The 21,773-nt window shown below is 42.1% G+C and overlaps 4 protein-coding genes across 5 annotated transcripts; all 4 read right to left on the bottom strand.

Annotated features, from left to right (window-relative positions):
* Nucleotides 1-18: 18 nt before the first annotated feature.
* On the bottom strand, nucleotides 19-5,415 carry thoc1 (THO complex 1). Of its 2 annotated transcripts, XM_080836124.1 has the most exons (21): nucleotides 5,355-5,415; nucleotides 4,779-4,852; nucleotides 4,606-4,666; nucleotides 4,424-4,490; nucleotides 4,152-4,270; nucleotides 3,938-3,986; nucleotides 3,684-3,779; nucleotides 3,387-3,469; nucleotides 3,217-3,290; nucleotides 2,959-3,067; nucleotides 2,598-2,732; nucleotides 2,407-2,507; nucleotides 2,221-2,287; nucleotides 2,052-2,102; nucleotides 1,881-1,951; nucleotides 1,663-1,758; nucleotides 1,421-1,486; nucleotides 1,208-1,291; nucleotides 931-1,078; nucleotides 730-814; nucleotides 19-459 (listed from the first exon to the last, which is right to left on the bottom strand). In XM_080836124.1, the coding sequence occupies exons 1-21, from the start codon at nucleotides 5,400-5,402 to the stop codon at nucleotides 182-184; spliced, it is 1,962 nt and encodes a 653-aa protein (XP_080692250.1). In that variant the 5' UTR covers nucleotides 5,403-5,415; the 3' UTR covers nucleotides 19-181. The 2 variants fall into 2 exon arrangements, with proteins under 2 accessions (XP_080692250.1, XP_080692249.1); XM_080836123.1 differs by having other exon boundaries at nucleotides 3,217-3,469.
* Nucleotides 5,416-11,837: 6,422 nt separating this feature from the next.
* Nucleotides 11,838-13,810, bottom strand: LOC308363954 (aquaporin-1-like; the record flags this gene model as incomplete). The annotated part of the gene is made up of 4 exons (XM_080836877.1): nucleotides 11,838-12,023; nucleotides 12,245-12,325; nucleotides 13,108-13,272; nucleotides 13,445-13,810. The coding sequence occupies 4 exons, from the start codon at nucleotides 13,808-13,810 to the stop codon at nucleotides 11,838-11,840; spliced, it is 798 nt and encodes a 265-aa protein (XP_080693003.1).
* A 465-nt stretch (nucleotides 13,811-14,275) lies between these two features.
* On the bottom strand, nucleotides 14,276-16,103 carry LOC308363955 (aquaporin-1-like; the record flags this gene model as incomplete). The annotated part of the gene is made up of 4 exons (XM_080836878.1): nucleotides 14,276-14,452; nucleotides 14,660-14,740; nucleotides 14,928-15,089; nucleotides 15,738-16,103. The coding sequence occupies 4 exons, from the start codon at nucleotides 16,101-16,103 to the stop codon at nucleotides 14,276-14,278; spliced, it is 786 nt and encodes a 261-aa protein (XP_080693004.1).
* A 2,475-nt stretch (nucleotides 16,104-18,578) lies between these two features.
* On the bottom strand, nucleotides 18,579-21,646 carry LOC308363588 (aquaporin FA-CHIP-like; the record flags this gene model as incomplete). Its single annotated transcript, XM_080836392.1, is given in 6 exon segments — nucleotides 18,579-19,223; nucleotides 19,429-19,509; nucleotides 19,831-19,992; nucleotides 21,291-21,485; nucleotides 21,487-21,567; nucleotides 21,569-21,646. Coding segments are annotated over 6 exon segments (771 nt in total). The 3' UTR covers nucleotides 18,579-19,049.
* Between the last annotated feature and the right edge of the window lie 127 nt (nucleotides 21,647-21,773).

Genomic DNA, 21,773 nt, shown 5'->3' with positions numbered 1-21,773 from the left:
CACACATTTGACCTGTTTTCATGTGAACATTTATTTCAAAAAAAGAAACATCTAAAGTCGACATTTTACAAAACATTTCATGAAACAATTAAATGTCTTGACACAGCATAATCCATACAGACAAAGCTATTTAAATGGAGGTAATTCAAGAAAATAAAAAAGGGGTGGATGAACGGCTATGCTATGTTTCATTGAGAATCTCTGCGATTTTGGAGAAGCCAGCAGTGGTGAGCGCTGTGACGAGGTTCTCCACGGTGGCCTGGCTAACCACACGGTCCTGCCACGCCACCAAGAGCATCTTGGCCTGCATCTCTGCATCTTCGTTGTCTGCCTCAATCTCGCGCAAATCCACCGCCTTCACTTCCAGGTGCTCTGCCAGGGTCTTCCACTGGCCTCCCAGCTTTGCGGCCACCTCATCCATCTGCTCATTGGTCACCATCTTATTCTGCAAGTCTGGGCCTGGGGTTAGACAGACCACATAAGAAACAATGAGGCATTCCAAAAACTTTTTTTTCTTAATGCAAGATGACCAGTGGGACACAAGTGTGAAATATACACAGCTTTTGTATTTCACATTTAATGCTTCAAGATGGGTATGACATTTCTCATTATGCCAGCAGACCCTCATACCGTTACTGAAGAGTAACTCTTTATATGGTGGAAATAAGTGGTTCAACAAATTGCCCTTTGTGGAAGATTGCCTATTGTTGGAGGTAATCTGAAACTCACTGTCATTGCTTTCTTTGAGAAGGTTGTCGCCATTATCCTCGTCGTCTTCCTCGCCAGTCTTGATTTCCTCAGACGGGAGGTCCTTCTATGGGAGGGTTAGGGTACCATTAGCTGATCAGTTGGAAGAACTCAAATGCAACAAATCATTATTGTATACAAATGATGAAGTGTCTTTCAGGGGAGGTGGGGGGATCAACTCACTGGAAGCTCTTTGGCCAATTTGATGACCATGTTCTCTAAATAGTCTGCCAGGTTCTTGAACTGTTGGTTGGTCGGTTGGAAAAAGTGTGGACTCCTTCTAGACAACAGCCGCAGAGCACGCCAGCCGTAGTTTGAGTTTCGCACAACTCTACAACGTAGAGAACAAACATGTTAACTCCTATTCAGGCAAATGGCTGAACTACCACACAACACATCTTTCCAGAATATAATCAACAAAGATGAATTGGATCCCTTCAAGAAGCTGGTTCACACATACTTGTATTCCTCTTCCACCATGTTGGACGGTTCTGCTTGTTCAATGGCCTCTTCAAAAAATTCTTCCAGGGATGGCATGAACTCTCTGAGGAACACAAGAATTCCCATGAGCTTCTCACAAAAACATCTGTACTGGCTACAGTACACATGAATGTGCTAGCCATAACTGGCTTCCAATATCTGAAAAAGTTTCCAACAATTCAAGAAACCATACCGATTATCTGACTTGCATGCATCCATGTTGTCATGACTGAGGTTCCATAATCGTGTAAGTTCATCACTGTGACAACAAACAAATAAACAACATCCATCAATTTTCAGCAATCCAAAAGTCATCGGGGAGAACTGACATCAAAAGAAAGAAAAGGTTACAGTCTGATTTCCCATGGAAAAAAACATCTTCACAAATATCATGAATTGCACTGAAAAAAAAAGTATTCCAGGGAATCTTCTTACTTTCCCATAAAGACCTTTCGGTCAGGGCCCTTGCCCAGAAAGTCCTTTGGAGCTGGTCTCTTTCTAGTGGGCCGTGTGGGTTTGGTCTCTGCAGGTCTAAGGGGAGGAAAATCAACATGATTCAACTGTATGTAATGCATAATGTACCTTCTCCCTGGCTGTATTCTTTAGTTATCTGTGAGAAAAAGAAAATATCCCCATGAATGTTTTGCACAGACCTTTCTTTCACAAAGCTGGGACACCCCTCATTTTTCCATCCATTCCAGTTCTCTTCCTTATTCAGAATGTGCTGCAGAAATATCAGATAAAGATGTTAGAGTCTTACCATTACCTTGGCAAGGAAGTCCATCCATAACATGCTTGAGGTAGTCATTTTTTTATGAACTTACCTCAACCATAGCAGCAAACTTGCCACCGTCAGGAGGAGTTTCTCTGAGCAACTGAGGTGGACACAAACACATAACAAGATCAGGTTTATACTGTTACACATAGCATGTGAACTACACCATTGAATGCAAACACTGAATAAAACCTCTGTGCAAATTAAAAAAAACATACCTGATAGACAAGTTTAGTGGTCTCCTCCATCCATGAACACTGATCGTCATTCAAAACACAGCTGGAGCTGAAAAGGGGAGACGGTAGAGCCCACATGTAACTCATCCCAGAGTACTACTCAGTCATTTTCTGAGGCACACAAACATAGCAGAAGGAGAAAAAGGAGAGAAGATTTCCCCTGCTTACCTTTTGAATTTGACCTGGCCCTTGAGGTACTGAAACAGGATGAGGTACTGCAGGAGGATATGCCGCCTGAAGTTGCAGTCGCTGAGCTGAAGATCCATCAGCTGGGAAAACAGCAAGATCAAAAGGGTCATGTTTCTTTATTCTCATGAAAAGATTAGCAAGTGTCTGAGGCATGTGGTAGGACTACCAACCTTCTCACTGGTGAGGAACTTGGCAAAGTAGACATGCTCGCCCCCAGGTGTCCTCAACTCATTCAGCTTCCGCTTTGATGCCTGAGTGTCGTCCAGTTTATAGCTTTTGAAAACTGCTAGTGTCTCGTCAGAATACTACGGCAAAATCAAGTACATAATAAAGTCAGTAAACAACCAATTCCATTACAGAGAGCAAAGTTTAAAAGGATGTCTCCCAGACAAGGATTAATCCCATGGTCAAACTAAAATGCCCCTTCAACATAGCATGAATGAAAGTTCTAGAGTAACTATACTGGATTAGGGCTACTCCTGCCTTCCGGAAACCATCCCCTTTTTATTTTCTATAGATTCAGGGTAGCACCTTGAGGAATGTCATCCATGAGACCTTCTCGTAGCACTGGACAGGGTTTCGGAAGTAGTCCTGGATAGTCCAGAATTTTCTGTAGAGGTTGTAATCAATGGGAATGGAACTGCAAAAAGAGAAAGTTTTTGGTCAAATAACAACTCACTATACATAAACTACCGTTCAAGAGTCCGGAATCATCCAGAATATGACACGTTTTCCAGGAAAACACACATTTTTATCCATCAATGGCATATATTGCATATCGGGCTTTACCATGGCGCTGGCTCATCCTCATCACCCATCTCGCCTTCCTCAACGTCCATGCCATCCTCCTTTTCCTCCGAGTGCTGTGAGGCGACAGACATGCTCAGCAAGAACATTTTACCAAACACACTCAGAACAACAAGAGCACAATATAGTACAAGCCACATTGCTATACTTACTCGTTGGCCAAGTGTGCTCTCCTGTTCATTCTTATTAAAAACAGTGATGTTTTCAAGATTAAATTGACTCTGCAGGTTCAGACCTGGAAAAACACAGGAAGCAACAAACTCTGATGAACAACACAGAACTCCACCCAACATTAGCCGACATGTTCCAGTAACATACAGGAAACATTCACAAAATCACAAGAACAACACCTACAACTCCACAGGACACTCATACTCATGCAAACTCAGATCTATGGAAGCAAACATTGAAAATGCCTACGCTTTAGTCCTTTATATTCAAGGGGATACCTGATTTCTCCGAAAGAGGAAATAGTCTTGCTAGGAAGAGCTGGATTCGACCACAGAAGACCGTGTTCTGAGACTTGGAGAGCCTTCGCAGAAGATCTACACAAAACAAAGCGTTTTCATGAGGCAGGCTTTTCATTGCAGATATCCACTGTTAGAAACCGCATGAATGACTGCTTAGTGATATTTTGCTCCTCGCAGAAGGTCAAAATATCCCAGTGTGCAAGACGTTACAAACATTACAAAACTTGCATTACCGTTACACATTCTTAGCAAGTAGTTCTTCCCAGCAGAGTAAAAAGAATTCTGTGGATGAGAGAGTGAGGTAGTTATTGAGGGAACAAGACGTAACAGTTTTTTCACTGTTCATTTCAATTCCAAGCAAAGGACTAATATTGCTTGAATCTATAATCTATTTTTAAAACTGCACTACAAGTATAACCATCAGACACTGAACAGGTCTTAACCTACCGACTTCCATGTGGAGACATTTTTCTCCACGAAAGAAAATATTTTGTCACATTGGTCGAGCGGGAGACAGTCAAGCACATCGCCTAACAACAGGAAAGGTGTTGTTGCCGAGCAGACTCCTAAGTGATGAAAAGAAATACAAAAACGTCATTCAACTTTTGGCAAGACATTGGATATATGTCTATCACCTTCTACAGCTATTACAGCTGTGGAGTTACTTTGGAGTGTCACCACTTCTTATCATGATATGTGTTGTATGAGAGGCAACACACCTTCAGTGACCCCATCGATACTGATGTAAATAAGAGCAAGGGAAACATCGGAGTTGCCCTGCTTCACCTGCAAACACAAAACATAACAGTCAACAGGCGCAAGGTTTCAAGCATTCTGTAAAAGTCTTAAAGTGCATTGTCCATAAGTGCATTGATCATGCAGGTATACTGGGCCAACTCACAATCTCCATCTCAAGGAATCCTCGTAAGGCTTGGTCGAGTGTGCTTTTCTTCTCTGCTTCACTAAAAGGGTCAGAGATGAAAAATTTGAGGAAATAAAATCGCTGCAATCTACAGAATATTAATGTCTGATACGGAGGTGGTAACGATAGCCTGGTTTAAAAGCAACACTTACTTTCCAGGCAGATGACTGAACGCATGTATTAATGGTTTGCTGTTTTTAATATCCAATGCACTTGTAATTGCAGCCTGTAAAATGTAACATCACAAAATATCATATTTAAACGTTTGGAAATCGAACATCGTCACTTATACGGAACGTAAGCAACAAGACAAAAGATCAACTATTAACGTTACAGTTATTGCAGCGATTTGAGTAAGTTAGCAGGCTAGTCAACGAGAACATAAATTGATCTCTAGAGTATTTCTCTGTATCGGGCTAATCGACATCAAATCAATAAAACTTTCAAGCCAAGTTGTGGATTGGTTTGTTAGTAGACAGTAGGCCGAAAGTGTATGGTTGTCTAAGTACTGTTGACAAATAGGTAACTAGCTAAGTACCGTAGCCAGACAGCTCTACTGGGGAACCAAGTAGCTAACTGGGTAGCAAGTAGCTTGTTAGCTAAGGTATCCTAGTCAACTTTCAGTTTATGGAGAACCTGCACAGTGAACCTGTAAATTAGATTCTAGTTAAATTGTGACGATATCTACACAGCCATATTATATATAATAAGATTTCACTGCCACATACCGTAAATTTATCCTTAGCTTCGACAAAGTTCAGCAGAGTCGGAGACATCTTGATGCTCCTTGTGAATCGGAAGAGTTTCCCTCCTGTTCCGGAAGCTACAATGTCAAAGTAAAAGGCATACAAAACATTGCCATTAGCAGTGGCTAGTATGCCATAACATGAATATATGCATTTTATTCAAAGGAAAAAAAATCAAAAATAGTCTTAATGTTTAAGTAAGGTGGTGTCATGTTTTCATATAATTTCAACTTTTATGCCATTTTAATACTTATTTGGAATGCATCACTTTCGTCCAGTAGATGGCAACAATGTTTCAGCAATTGTGTTGATGCTTTCGGTTAAACGTCTTCAGAGGAAGTGTTGAGTGGACAGCCAGTGCACAGCATCACTCAAGGCTGCTTGTGAATTGAGAGTCTGCCTCTGCCTACAGCAATATTAAGTGGGCTGAGGCTGGTATTGCTTATTAGTACTGTGACCACTATAAACAGGCCTAGGCCTACACTACATTCAGAAATCTTTTCAAGAGAAATTGCCCTTTCAGAATGTGTAATAATTTTGTAATTTTTGAGGAGTAGGCAACAAAAAAAGCTATTACGGAAGTTTTAATTTCATACGGAAGTTTCATATGTAGGGATTCATACCGAAGTTTCATATACAGCATGCCATTACAGTTAACTAGCTTCAAGTTGTCATTCAGTCATTACCTAATTAACACTGAGTATACTTTGTTTAATTGTGGTCAAGGTATATGGTATATGGCTTACACAACATTAGAAAAACATTACACACAACAAAAGTATCAATTTAAAACACAAAATAAAATAAAAAACAATCAAATAAAAACAACATTGTTATTATTATTATTATGAATAATAATAATAATAATAATAATAATAATAATAATAGTCATAAAAAAGTGTACGATTTCATTCCTGTTCTGGCCACGCAATTAGCCCTTCAGTTATTTGCTCTCATTGAAATATGGATAAGTCCAGAAAACACTGTAGCCTACACCTGCAGCACTATTGATTAATTATGCCTTTTCCCATTTCTCTCGTTTTCCTGGAAGAGGATGTGGAACAGGCTTTGTAGTCTCTAAGGACTGGAAATGAACACAGCTGCTGCCTGCGCACAGCTATGACTCCCTATGACTAACCGATCCTTTCAAGTTATACCTGTAGGTTAATTATCATCCACCAGGACATTTTTATCAGTCTTGTTCACAGCCCTCCTACTCATAAGGCTGGTAAAGATCTAGATCCTATTCTGTTGTCAATTGAACCCTCAGAAAAGCTAATAGTCACTCCACTACATGTATCTGTCCTGCTCCCCCTGGCTCACTGATAGACAGTACTCGTAAAGTACGTAAGGACCTTAGGGCTGCTGAGAGAAAAGGGCATACATCCAGTGTTGATAACTGTCAGTCTCTGCTATCTGCCATTTTTTTCCACAGTCGCAGCTACTAATAAGGCATTCTTCATGGACAAGGCTGACAATTCTACAGATAGTACTACTTTCATGAAGCTCCCTAATTCTCCACCTCTGCCATTAGCTCCCTCTCAGCTGATGACTTTGCAATGTTCTTCACTGAAAATTTGCCGCCATCCTCTTAAACAGGTCTGACCTTATTTGGACATTGGAGCACTGTTGGATACATTCACCACTCACGATGAGGATGAAGTCTCTATGCTTCATAAACAGAGTTGTTCTACAACATACTGTATACCCTGGACCCTATTCCAACCACCCTTCTTCAGTTTATCTCGCCTACAAATTGACCTGCCATCAAACATGTAGTCAATGCTTTCTTCTGTTTGTAAAATGTGGATAAATATAGAACTGCTGTATCCCTTCTTTTTTAATGTCAAAGATTCTTGAAAAAGTTGTCTTCAAGCTAGTTTCTGATTTCCTGTCTCAATTGTCTAGACCATAAGCTGTCTGGTTTTAAGAGTGGTCATTCTACTTAATCGGTTCTGTATTTGTAACTGAAGCATTGAAGGCCTCTGATCAGTCATCAGTACTGATTCTAGCCTTTAATACAGTGAACCATTAGCCTGACGATGTCATACTCATAATTCTAGTCAGAATATGAGTCTGAGACCGAACCATTGGGCTGTGATTATGGGGCGTGTTTCAACAAACCAGGAAAGAAAATTCCTCTTCGCTGAATTGGATACCTAGAACCAATCAGAGCAACGTAGTGTATTACCATCTGATAGATTCAACTTTTACCTGATCCCGTAGGAAGGACGGCAAAAACATCTTTTCAATCGACAAATGCCTTGATCGCGTTTCTCTGTTCCTCTTTCAAAATGAATGCGCTGTCAATATCTGTTGAGATATGCCTGCTCACGTTACTTAATTAGCACTCAAGGCTAGAAGCTACCATTTGTTTCAATGTTTTTTTTGTCTACGCGCTAGCATAACCTATCAATAATGGTCTAGAGTGCTTCAGTTAAGACCTACAATCCTAGGCAACACTCGTTTTGCGTATACACAACTAACCGAGTCAATGTAGACATAAAAAAGTCGTGTAGATAGCTTAAATCATATAAAATCAACGTATTCAACGTATAAAGCCCGCCCTTACAATTTGATTGGTCAGATCACTTTTCTGGGCCGTTTAACATCTCTCAACTAGTTCAAGTCCAGACTGAATCTCCCAGACCAAAAATGTTTTGGGCGGAGTTCAGGCTGGTATCCAGGCTAGTGAACCATGACACCCTCCTCTCTGCGCTGTCCGAATGGGGAATTTCTGGGAAAGCACTCATTTTGTTTGAATTGTCCCTCAGTGGACATTCATTCAGTGTGTCAGGGCAGGGACAAGTATCAAGTATCACCAACTCTACACTGGTGTACATCAGGGTTGGTACTTGGAACCCTCTTATTTTCTATCTACACCATTTCCTCAGGTGAGATAATTTGTTCCCATGAGTTCTCATATCACTGTTATGCAGATATCACTCAACTGTACTTGTTCTTTCCCTCAGGATGACTCCACAATATCGGCTGGATTTTTTTCTGTGATATTTGAGCTTGGATGATGAATCGTCACCATCAGTTCCATCTTTCAAAAACTGAGCTCCTCGTATTCCCAGCCAACCCGGCTATCCCACAAAATATTAACATTCAGCTTGGTTTGTCTTCATTGACCCCATTCTTCTTAATTTCAGTTTTTTTCCTTATCTCGACCACTTCACTCCTCTAATGAGGGTTTGTTGTCTTTGCCGTCTCTCCGTAGCAGGAGATCGCAGTCAAGACTCTTTTCATTTGTGGTGCCTTGGTGGTGGAATGACCTACCTAGTGCTTTCCATTCCAGCGACAGCCTTGGCCTACCTTATAGTTTTGTGATTATTCTTCTTATTATGATTATGATTACTATTGATTTGTACCTGAAATATTTTCTTGATTTTTCCCCCAAATTAGGCTAGTATTACTTCCTTTTTTTGTTTTTGTTCAACATTTATCTAATTTTTTAATGTCTTTTTTATATTTTATAAGTTCCTTTGGACAAAAGTGTCTGCTTAATATCATAACCATAACCATAACCAGTAATTCTTAAATAGTAAATGCCAAGGTAAAGCCACCATAGTGCCACCGTAGCAAACTTCAAAAAGAACCTTAAATTATTGTTGATGACTGAATGCATCTCCAAGAGACAGCTTGATTGTAGTCCGGTTGCAGACACATTCTTTTTCAGTTCTACTAAATATAACATATACACTGTGCAATATGTGATTAAATAAAGAGACTGGAATTGTTATACCTATAAAAGTAGATGCGTCAACAAATCCCTCAAAGGTCTTATCTTTTGGTTAAGGTGATGTTTCTGTCTCATGCGTGTTGACTGGACATGCTTTTACAGTTCTATAGTTTAAGGGCAGATGTTGCTGACTGAATTGCTAAAGCTTTGTTTATGCCAAGTCAGCTGAAGAGAGGAAACCGGCTACACTTTTGTGGGTTTTGCTACATGTCGTTAAAATGTGGGTAAGCTGCGTTACTCTGTGTCCGGGGAAAAGAGGAACTGGTACCGTTCAGGTTAAGTGAGTGGTGCAATTTTTGGGACATAAACACTTCACACAGCATTTTTCTGCAACTGGTTTATCACCATTACCATTATCTCTCTTAGGAAAAGTTGTGACTCAAAAGTGAGTCCAAAGTGATAGAGTAGCTCCACGGTTATCCTGTTTCTAAACAAGAGGAGGGTTAAGTGTGTGTGTGCGGTCTTAAAAACCCTGAACCTTTCAAAACACACTTTAGAAATGGATTGGCCCCCACTGGGAGCACACCCACATAATGCACAGGACCCACTCACTGTGCCTGAGCAACCGTCTATGCCTCTGTGCTACTATTAGGAGACTTTGACCCGTGCTGCCAAGAGCTGATGCAGAACAGACAGGGGAGTGTGGATGTGTGAAGTCCCGTTGACCATCCCTGAGAAGACTCTGCCATCTGTCAACACAGGGAATGTGCGGGAGTAACTCCTCCGTCCTCCTCAGCGCGCAACCTCTCTCTTCCTTCACCGGCTCGTCTCAACACGGCCCTCCATTAGCCCCACCATCCCCTGCCAACCACCCCACCATCTCCTTTTTCAAAAACAATAGCTGAATGGATAGCAAAACAGTTTCTGTCCATTTGAAGCATGGAGTCTACACCCAAATCCAGTTTCAAAAAGAGCCCCTCATTTATGTTCCCATTTTCAAATCACAGTTGATGACGATAGCTGATGCATAAACAGAATGGGTGGATAGGAAATGAGGAGGCTTCAAAAGTGTGCTCGACCAAGGGCAGGAGGTGTGAAAATAAGGGGAGATGAGAAGATAAGTGGCTAGTAACAGAGGGCGACATCAAAACAAACATGCAGCACAATGTGAGGATCTTGAGGGACACAGGGGGAAGCAAAGGTTTTGTGGAGTTGACACGGGAGGATGCTGTTATTGACAGCTCTGTCCATGTGTTTATGTACATCTGAGCTTCAAGTGGCTGAGACGTGTTGACACATGAAACACAACGGAAAGGAACTGGTCATTTTTCACTGACAGATTCTGTCAGATTCTGTGGAAAAATAGAGAGAGGGGGAAATCGGCCTGTTTTTTTTCTTCCTTGTTGGCACCTTAGTGACCATAAGCAGCATCTAGTCAACCAATCATTTGTTTTAATACATCCTTGATGATAGTTGAAACAAATGGCTTTGAAAAGATATGTTCATTTAAAGTCAGGGCTTGAGACCTGGACCACCATATGTGAAGTGTTGTTAATTGTGAAAAGAACCAAAAACAAAATTCATTAAAAAGACCATACACACAAATTTTCTTTTTTAAAAGCAATAGATTTCAAAGTCAAACCTGATGGAAGCAAGTGGGAGCCGTTTCCACAATGACGTTTCCTTCCATTACCTAAAAGTTCAGCCAAGAAAAACCAGTGGATTGATGCTATGCCTGCTCACGGTATCTTTCTAAGTTACATTCTGGAAAGCGTAGTTCTTCAGCAATCAAGTGATTAACACAGGGTGTGGGGGGGTCATTAAATAAACATTTAAGACTACGTGAGGCAGCCCATGTCCTCTATACAATGAAGTGTGAAGGTGCCAGCAAGGAAATTAAAGCTCCGTTTTGTCAGCGGGTACACTTCTGGTTACTGTTGTGTTAATTTTTTTTTTAAGAAACTCATACGCACATACAGTACATCTACCCATGCATTGAATCATGTCTTTACCTTCTGGGCCCCCTGCAGTGTGCTCGTGAGAAGGCTTTGGAGGCCTTCCAGCTTTGTTGAATAATATGTCACTCCATAATGGAGGAAGATCCATTTTTAAACAAAGCTTGCAGACAGCATGATATTTGAAACGGCATTTATTTAATGTTGAAAACACATTTAAACTGCTGTTTTAAGGGAACTCAAACACCTCTGGATAACAGTTTACAGATAACACTACATGCAGAATAATTTTACAAAAACATCTTAAAATCATGCCATTAGGATTTAAAAAAACAATAACAAAATCATTGAACAGGTCATATAATGGAATTTATATATATGAAAATTTTAATATAATTTCAATCCAAATCTATTATACAGAATGATTTAATGTTCTATTATACAGAACATTGGCTGGGTTTCCATCCACCTTTCTTATATGAGTTTTGACCATTCCAATAAGTAGATTGTCCATTTTTTATTTGCATAACAGAGCTGATGGAAATACACAGACTTGCATTGTCTCAAGCAAACTTTCATGAATGTATGTACAATATGCGAATGAGTTGGATGGAAACCCAGCTATTGAACAACCTAAAACAAAATCATGAAGCACCACGAGAAAACCGAGAAAAAATACAGCATATGGACGTCAAGACTAGACACCAAAAAGGGGATAATTCGATCCAGTTTTGAACCTATCGAGTGAGGGCAGCCATCATCTTAATGAAGGACTCATACCACAGCACACAACCTCACCCACACAGAGACAATGAAGCTGCCTCTTTAGTGCCTGGGCCACTGGCTGGTCTCAGTCTCCTCAGCTTCGTCAAGCAGCTGAGAAGACCCAGAACCCGCTCCGTGGGTCAGCATTCTCCACCGTGTGGAGTTATTCTCTCGTCTTGGGAATAGCAGGTAATCGTAGGCCAGAGCAGCAGCAACCCCTCCACATATAGGGCCTATCCAGTACACCTACAACACAGAAATGATAGATTTAAAAAAAAAAAAAAAAAAAAATTAAATAAAAACAATGTCTGGGTGTAGATTTTAGGAATTGTTGCTGTATTATGTTCAACAAAGCTGCTAATTTCATTTGTCTTGAGTAAAACCACATTTTAAACGAATCCCATTAAATAAAACAAACGCACATTGTATTTCACAAAATTCCCAAAGTGACACCCTAATGTACACACCCAGTGGTTTTCAAATGACTCCAGAACGACTGCGGGCCCAAAAGAACGGGCAGGATTTATACCACACCCAGTGTAGCTGATCTGTGGGAAGAGAGTTAATGGTTAAGTGCATGGGAATCTTCAAAAGACTTTTAGGAGCTGTATATCAGGCACAATCAGACATATAAACTTAGTTAACAATCTTAACAGATGGATAGTGAACTGAATGATTATTGATGTGTGCATTTTAAATTGCAAAATAAACTTAGTTCACCATTTTAACAGACGATGAACAGGCGGATTGCTGATATGTTCCTTTTATCAGGTACTTGTGGTAGTCCATGTTCTTTTATAAGCACAGAACAAACTATTCGTCCTGTGTTCCTTTGCCTCCTTTCAACATCTCAGACCTTTTACACCATTTTTTACAACCCTCTATCGGTCTTCTCCATCTTATCTCTTTTCAACACCCTCTCCCTCACATGACCTGATGGGCTGAAATGTGGCCTTGCTCAAAGTGGTCCTCTTTGACCTTGCTTTTGACACTATTTTTGGGCATTAACTATTTTTGATCGTGGCCCCCATTCAAGTCAGTTTAGCTGAATGTATGCTGTTTTTGCAATGCACCATTATGTTAACCCTAACAAAAACCAGGGCCTTAACCTTTGTGCTGTGCCAAATTTGATGAGCAGCACTCCTAGAAACAAAAATGTGCAAAAAGTAAGTCATAGTCATAGTTTTTTGTTCTGTTACTCTCAAACCACAAGTGAAATGAGTGTTGACGGACACCAAACTGCATTTTCTGAATCCCATACTCCTCATTCTCTTCAAGATAATTACTTTTATGCCTAGGTTGTGAGTTATTAGATGGTGTGTGTACTCACAATAGCGAAGTGAGCCAGACCCACTGAGAGACCTATTGCTAGAGGAGCCGAACCGGTCACGTCAGTGCGCCTTGAATCAGTGCTGGCCAACACACACAGCACCAGCTGAAAGGTGCCTAGGAGCTCAATACCAAACCCTTGGGCGGGAGTTACTCCAGGTGCCAACTGTGGGGATAAGGTGAGAAAAGAAACAAATTGTATTTCAAAAGACCTAATAAGGCGATACATCCAAGATCATTAATTCTTGTCAAATTCAGGGATGAGATTGTGTATTCACAAGCTGCCTGGCAACAATGTGAATGGAATGGGGATGTAGATGCCTATAGTTGCCACTCACCCGGTTCAGTCCCAAAGAAACACTGTAATCAGGTCGGAGTCCATACATGAGGGCACTGGCGAAGACAGCCCCCACCAGCTGAGCGAGGATGTACAGCACAGCCCGGAGCGCACTGATCTGGCAGCTGACCAGCAGGCCCAGTGTGACAGCAGGATTGAAGTGTGCTCCACTAACATGCCCCAGACTCTGGGCCAGTGTGGCAATGGCCAACCCAAACGCCAGCGCTACCTTGACCTCCTGGTCAGGGCCATCATTGTTCTTGTTTCCAATGGCTGCTGCAATGCCAATGAATATGAAGAGGAGCATTCCTATTAGCTCTGCCAACACAGCCCTCCAAAAGGACCAGCTTTTCACCTCGCTTGCCATGGCCAGGCTGTTGTAGCTTCTTCTAAGCGAGTTCAAAAAACAAAAGCCTGCACTGGATGAACAGACATCTATAGCACTGCTGACAGTGGCACCCCACAGCTTTTACACCCACAAACTGTGAAAGGCTGTGGCTTCACTGAGCACTTGACCAGTCAGACAAAACGGAGCCATCCTACTGAACCAGGCCAAATACAAGAAAGAAGTTTTGAATATTATTTTACAAATCTCATGGCTGTAGACACATTTCTTGACAAACATGCCAAGCTTCACATTCAATTTATTGAGCTCTGGAAGGCATCCCTACCCCAAATAAATCTCACCTCTTTCAACACCATGACAAATGTTGCAAATAGATGCATTATACTCTTAAAAAAATAAAGATAAGTCATGTAAGCCTTTGCCAATTATCTTGATATTTTATTGTCATTTTCACAGAAAATGGGCTCCTTAAACATGCAACATTTACTACTTGGTCCACTGGTCTCCTTCAGCAGCATCCAGCAGAGGTTGTCGCTCATTTTGACAATCGCCATGGCATAGAACCTTGAGCCTCTGTGGGAGGTCACCCGGTATGGGGGACAGAAGCAGGTGGTAGATGAGGGCAGCCATGACTCCCCCGCTCATAGGACCAGCCCAGTATACCTGAAAACAAAAGGTTTTTTTTTAAATGTACCACACACGTAGGTCTTTGATAGTAGTCAGTCTGTTTGGGGGTGAGGGAATGCCTCTTTAAAATTGAAGAAAGTACTTTCTTTGAAGACTACATACAATTACATTACAGGGGACAAGACATAGGCACACGTGTGGGCGCACATAAACACACGCACAGTCACTCTCAAGCAAACTCACCCAGTGGTTCTCAAAGGTCTTCAATATGACCGCTGGCCCGAACGAACGAGCAGGGTTAATGCCACACCCTGTATAACTTATCTGTAATGAAAGGAATGCACAGAACCCCAATAAACAGAGGGCTTTCAGTTCATTTTGAATGGTAGAAACTGACATTTGAACCTGCACCATTCTCTACAGAATTACACATTTGCTGGATCTGTATAGGGTTAACAAAGCCATGGTTTTAACAGCGCTCTTGTTAGTGGTCAGAGCAGCGTGCACTCACGCCGCCTAGGTGTCCAAGGCCCACAGAGAGCCCGATGGCCAGTGGTGCTGAACCGCTCACATCGCGTCGTCTTTTATCTGTGGTGGCAATGACGCACAGGACAAGCTGAAGAGTGAGCAGAAACTCTATGCCAAAGCCCTGTGCAGTACTGACTCCATTCAGCTGTGTGTTCAGAAAGGGGGGGGGGGGGGGGGGGGGAAACAGAAACAAAGGGCTTGTCAGACAAACCTTCTACAATTAATATATGAAAACTGCTAACCACACTTTAAGACTACATTCTACAATTAAACATAATCTTTTTTTTTTTTGTAATTAAAGTTTTTTTATTTCAATTAAACATAATCTTTAAAAAAAATAAATATATATATATATATATATATATATATATATATATATATATATATATAAATAAAGAAAGAAAAAGCCATCTACTCTCTTTGACATGCTTAACTACTTAAAAAAGGGTACATAAAAGACCTACATGGAACAACATGAGCTTCAGCGGCCATTTCCCCACTCAACTTGTATTCATTCAACATTAATACAGATGTACCATATTGTTTTAAACCACTTCTATGAGATGAAGTTAAAACACACACACAGCTGAAGTGACAACATAGCTTGTCCAGCTGTACAGTCTTCCGCAAGACACCAATTAACCAGGACATGACTGTTTTCTGAAAATCAACCTGACCCCCAGATACATGCCTATACCCTTGGTTTTAGACACATAGTTCTGCATCAAATTCTTTGAAAGAAACAACCAAACAAACAACATTTGTCTAGACTCCTTGCATTTGTGTTGCATACCTGGTTCAAACCTAGAGCATTTATGCTATCCGGCCTCAGTCCTAGAATAATGGCACTGGCGAAGACAGCCCCCACCATCTGAGCGAGGATGTACAGCACAGCCCGGAGCGCACTGATCTGGCAGCTGACCAGCAGGCCCAGTGTGACAGCAGGATTGAAGTGTGCTCCACTAACATGCCCCAGACTCTGGGCCAGTGTGGCAATGGCCAACCCAAACGCCAGCGCTACCTTGACCTCCTGGTCAGGGCCGCCATTGTTCTTGTTTCCAATGGCTGCCGTAATGCCAATGAATATGAAGAGCACCATTCCTATTAGCTCCGCCAGGACAGCACGCCAGAATGCCAAGGTTTTCACCTCGCTCAACATGGTCTATCAGGTCCTTTAAAACAGGCTCAAAACTGGAAGAGACATGGACCAAGCAGAAAACAGATGAGTCAGTGACTAGGTGCTCTAAGCACACAGATTTGAATCTTTCTGCCGGGGCACTGCACTGATTATCTCATTAAAGGTGCAGCCAGGTACAGCTGGTCTCACAAGCCAATCAGCAGCATTAGCCACAAATCAATTGCACCTGATATCTTAGTGCAACTGGCAGTACATTTCAGTTGTATTAATTCACATAAGACATTTTCTATACCTCCTTTCAGAAACTATAGTAGCAGTTAAGTTATGTTGGAATTCTGGAGTCTGTCAGTAGTATTCTGTCAGTAAACACACATGCACACCATTGTAACAGTCCTGAGCAATCAGGTGACACACAGAGATCCTGATTAGGGCACACAGAATGCAAGGAACACAGCAATCAGCCACCGGTATAGATGTTATCTGCCCGAGCCCCTGTGTGAGCGGTGGGAAACGCGTGCCTGACGCATTCACTCCCTGGCCTACAGGGACATCTGACTTTGGTGTAAACAATAAATGACCTGTCCTCCACCTTGTCAGTGTATGATTGGATTCAGTCTATGGCACTTAACAGCAATCATATATGTACTACGGAGACGCGATGGGTGTGGAACGTCTGTGAATAGGTCTTATTGTCCATCTGTTGATTCCAGATGTCTGAGTAGCACGTTAGGGGTGTACAATGAAAATGTACACTTACAGATATTCAAGCTTTCACTGGGGTGATCGGTTCGCTGTGTATTGCAAAATAAATAATAAACGAATATCAGAAATACGCCTTTTTTTCCCATGGAAAGCATTAATATTTTGGCATTGACACAATGGAAGTATTTTGTTGAATCTGTAATGTGAGGGCCTTTCTGTGGTATTTCAACCCTGGATATTTTCAGAGGCTGGCCAGTGGCCACAGAGCCACACAATGTACTTCAGGCATTTTCAACAGTTTCCTGGTTTGTGTCTAAAAATAAAGAGGCTGTGCTGCTATGACAAGCAGGGTCAGATACTGTGACCAAGCTTTATCGCAGGTCATAGTGGTCAAAGGTCATAGTATTCCTCATATCATTTGCTGAAAGACTTTACAGTAGATTGAAGCCACTCATATGCGGGGTCTAATGGGATTAGCTTTAAGAGTGCTGTTCAGTGGGCGTAGACATTTCGCTTAGGGTGAGCCCTCAACTCTAAATGTATTCATTATGGTTGACTCCCAACCTCCCACTGTGAAAAAACATATCATGGTTTGAGTAGTTTGGTATAGTTTTGCTGTGTCTGTTCTGTTTCTCGCATTGTGATGTTAAGCCCTCAGGCAAAAAGAAACAGAGAGATAAAAGGCTGTATATCATTTTCTTTACATATACACAGAAGAAAACATAAAGTCATCAGAGAATTTGGAGTATAGACATTATTTTCACCACAAAATATGTTTGAACTAATACGCGGAATACAAAACAAATATTTCACCTGGAAAATATTTAAGGCAGATAGCTGTGCTTAGATATCTGTGGTAAGAGAGTCCAGATGGCCTTTGTTTTTCTACAACATAACCAAAGGTCAGCTTATTAAATAGAGCGTACTACTTTCTCAGCACTAGCTGGGGAAACTGCCATGTTTAATTGCATGCTTATTTATTGCAGGATATTTGAAGTATCATCTGTCTTTCTAATTCCAAATTTCCAATTTTTACACTCAGCTCTTTGAAACAAACAAGGAACCAATGCTGTCAACTGTGCCTCATCACCAAGTGTATGGTCTGTTTATCATTTCATCTGTAAAAGTAAGAAACAGGCTTTACAGGGACGGGTCCGTGCATTTAGACCACCAGATGGCAGTAGCCAAACTGATGAAAAACAACATGCTATCAATGTTTGGGTTGAAAACCTTCCAACATAAATATCACCTCACCACCAGCAATGTGGGCTAAGGTACATGGTCAGCTGAGTGGACATCACATCCTTTTCATTTGCTTTTGTCGTTCTGTTTTGCAGTTCCCTTGCAGCTACCCAGAGCAGGTCTACAGAATTCTACAAGCATTCTACTGACCTATTCACCACTCAAGATTCTCAGGTGCCTTTTGTTTTTCTATCTGAGTGTGAGAGATGTCATGATACTGCTGTTTTTATATGAGAGAGTGTGAGAGATGTCATGATATTCACAAAATTACAACTCTTGTGTATAAGGTTACTGACCAGGCCAAGGAGTGACATGATGCTTCTGCATCTCCAACAGTCATAGAGCCATGAGGGCATTCCATACCACTGACAATTAGTTCAAGAGAAAATTTACTGCTTAAACAACAGAACAAAAGCAGATCCCTTTTAAGCAAACTGAACAAAGAGAGAGTTTGGGAAATGGGAGGCATTGATCCACTTCAAACAGCCTTTGTGACGGTTCACAGACAAAATGTCTGGCTCAACTATAGCATGAAATTATTTAGCCTAAAAATCTATTCAGTCAGAGAACACTTTTATTTTCAGTAACAACGGGACATATTTTTTCAATAACAAGTGGAAGACATGTATCTGTGACATATCCAGCTTACATATTCTCATTTACTTACAAAAGTAAAGACATAGTGTCATAGTGCACACAGAGTACAAATATAAAATGATACAATAAACATTTACATTGAAAATAGTTTACAAATATATGTGATTCTACGTCTAGAATACTGATGGTGGAACCCATTGATTAAAACAATAAAAAGTTATCTTACACAATTTGAAAGGCTGTTAACACTTTCCAGACAAACAAGAGTATGTGAATGTACTGTGAATATTTCCGGCATATTTAAACAGAATTATTTTCAGATGGGTTTTTATAAAAGTAGAAATTTTCCAGACAGAAAAATAATCTTCACATGTAAGGATGGTCACTTAGACAGACTGTACACTAAATGGAGGGGTTGGCAAGCTTTCACTTCATCTCGACACCCGTGGTGTCTCCTGCTCCGTTGACATCGTAGTCTTTGGCAGGTCCGCTGACGAGCACCTTCATCCGTTCAGGGAAGTCATCCATTTTAGGATAGAGCAGGAAGTCATACACTAGAGCAGCAGCCACGCCTCCACACATGGGCCCGACCCAGTACACCTGTAAACAAAAGCACGAGCGTGAGATCGCTGCAGTCAGAGATGGAGAAAGTAGAACCTCCCATGGGCGGACTGTCTCTTTAAGTTCGAATTAATCATGAGCACGGCATTATATCAAGGCTGCACTGGTTGTGTTCTGTCATCTCAGGGAATACCTCACAGTTTTCTTCACACTCAAATCCATACGGTACGGTTTCTAGGCTTACCCAGTGGTTGGTGAAATTGCCCAGAATGACAGCAGGCCCAAAGGACCGTGCAGGGTTGATGCCACACCCAGTGAAGCTTATCTGGAAGGAGTGAGGAACAGACAGAGTGGTCTTTGAGAGTCTCACTGCAGCATTACAGGCACATCACAGGTTTCATTTCAGCACAGCTACGGAGTTACCTCATTGGAATATAAAATACACTCTACACTGCATGCAAAGGTGTGCGTGATATAAAAACACCCCTCGCAAACGACCACTATTCACACAAGAGCAACAGTAGCACCTTTTGAAAAAATACGGTTCTTTGCTCAGTCTCTCACACACACAGACACAGACACACACAAACACACACACACACACACACGTGGGGAAGTGTCGTTAGTTCCACTATGAATTACTCACGGCTGTCAAGTGGCCCAGAGCAACGGAGAGACCAATGGCCAGGGGGGCGGAACCTGTCACGTCCCTCCGCCTTTTATCTGTGGTTGCTATGACACACAGGACGAGCTGGAAGGTGGCCAGCAGTTCGATGCCAATACCTTGACTTGGGGACACACCAGCGAGCTGCATGGAAGAGGAAGAGAAAAAGAGAGAGGGAGAGAATGAAAGGAGGGGAAAAAAACAGAAGACAAAAACAGTTTGTCAAATTGCATCAGATGGATGAATGGATTTTCATAATTGCCCTTTTTCTCATCAAACAAGGTCTGGCACAACCTGGTACGGACAAAGGACAAATGAATGCAGCCATTAAGGGTGTCCGATATGCAAATTCATTGTTTTTTTGCTCTAGTTTTAGGAAGGGACAGACAAAAAAGTGTTTTCAAGATCGGGGCCAAATATAGATAAATGAGTGAAGCTAAAAATCCAAGCAATAACAAAGACTCTAATTAACAATTAAGCATTCGTTAGTTCATAATCATTCACATGATTACATGTCAAGATGAACGCCACATGGTAGTAGAAAATGTTTGGATGGTTTTAGAGCGAAAGGAGGAGGCCAGCAAGTACATCAACAGGAATGAGGTTAAACAGTGGCACATGATGCTGTCGCTAGCAACAAGCACATCTAAAATTCTCTAGCTGCATCACTACAATTAACTTAAGTGACTCCCCTCTTTCTCTGTGAAGATTTATTTTCTTGACAGAGACACGCGTCACCCAATGCTGGAGTGTGTTTATTCCCCTCATTTGACTTAGTGTGAGGGAACCTTTATCAAGGAGGAAGACGCTTTCACTGAGCTCAGCAGATAACTTTTTATCAGCTTTTGGGACGCTTAGCACAAACCACCACACACCCTCAAACCCACATAACTACACACACACACACCCACACATAACCACACACACACACACACACACACACTCACACACACATACACACACACACCCACATACACACACACACTTGCAGTGCCCTCAAAAACAAGGTGTCTCTCATCAGGTCATAAACTGCAGTTCAGCACGCACACGTACACAGTGCACAGCGCACACACACACACACACACACACACACACACACACACACAGACACACACACACACACACACACACACACACACACACAGACACACACACACACACACACACACACACACACACACACACACACGTACACAGTGCACAGGACACAGTCTGTTATTTCAGTTACACAGCCCAGACAGAGGCGGGCTCCACATCAGAATCTCCATGTGAATGTGACCAGTGAGATAATGGGAAGAATAGGAGAAAGTTTGTGTGTGTGTGTGTGTGTGTGTGTGTGTGTGTGTGTGTGTGTGTGTGTGTGTGTGTGTGTGTGCGTGTGTGTCTTTGTGTGCCTGTGTGTGTGCATGTGTGTGTGTATGGAAGGGGGGTTGTTAACTCACGCCATTGAGTCCCAGCTTTTCGTTGCCTGCGGGCCTCACTCCGTAGATGATCCCGCTGGCCACAGTGGCTCCCAGCATCTGCGCCACAATGTACATGACGGCGCGCAGTACGCTGATCTGGCAGCTGGCCAGCATGCCCAGGGTGACAGCCGGGTTCAAGTGGGCGCCGCTGATGTGGCCCAGGCTCTGGGCCAGTTGTGGCGATGGCCAGGCCGAAGGCCAGCGACGTCTTCAGCTCGTCCAGATTCTCGTTGCCGATGGCGGCAGTGATGCTGAGGGAAGATGAAGAGGGTCATGCCCAGCAGCTCGGCCAGCACGGCCCTCCAGAACGCCTTGCTCTTGATCTCGCTCCTCATGGCTGCAAAGGGGGGGAGTGGATGGAGCCTGTCGGTAGCAGTGCCTGTGTGTGTGTGTGTGTGTCTGTCTGATCACCTCAGAGAGGCTGAGTACTAACAACATCACGCCAAAAGGCCTGCATTTATA

Source organism: Sprattus sprattus, assembly GCF_963457725.1.
Source record: "Sprattus sprattus genome assembly, chromosome: 4".
NCBI classification, from domain to species: domain Eukaryota; kingdom Metazoa; phylum Chordata; class Actinopteri; order Clupeiformes; family Clupeidae; genus Sprattus; species Sprattus sprattus.
The sequence above is the reverse complement of the archived record's forward strand: the minus strand, read 5'-3'. Positions and strand labels throughout refer to the sequence as shown.

Coding starts and splice junctions, on each gene's coding strand:
- thoc1 (XM_080836123.1), bottom strand. CDS start 5,402: ATGTCTCCGACTCTGCTGAACTTTGTCGAAGCTAAGGATAAATTTACG. Junction 4,667..4,778: donor TTCAGTCATCTGCCTGGAAA/GTAAGTGTTGCT, acceptor TGACCCTTTTAG/TGAAGCAGAGAAGAAAAGCA. Junction 2,733..2,958: donor CATGGATGACATTCCTCAAG/GTGCTACCCTGA, acceptor ATTTTGCCGTAG/TATTCTGACGAGACACTAGC.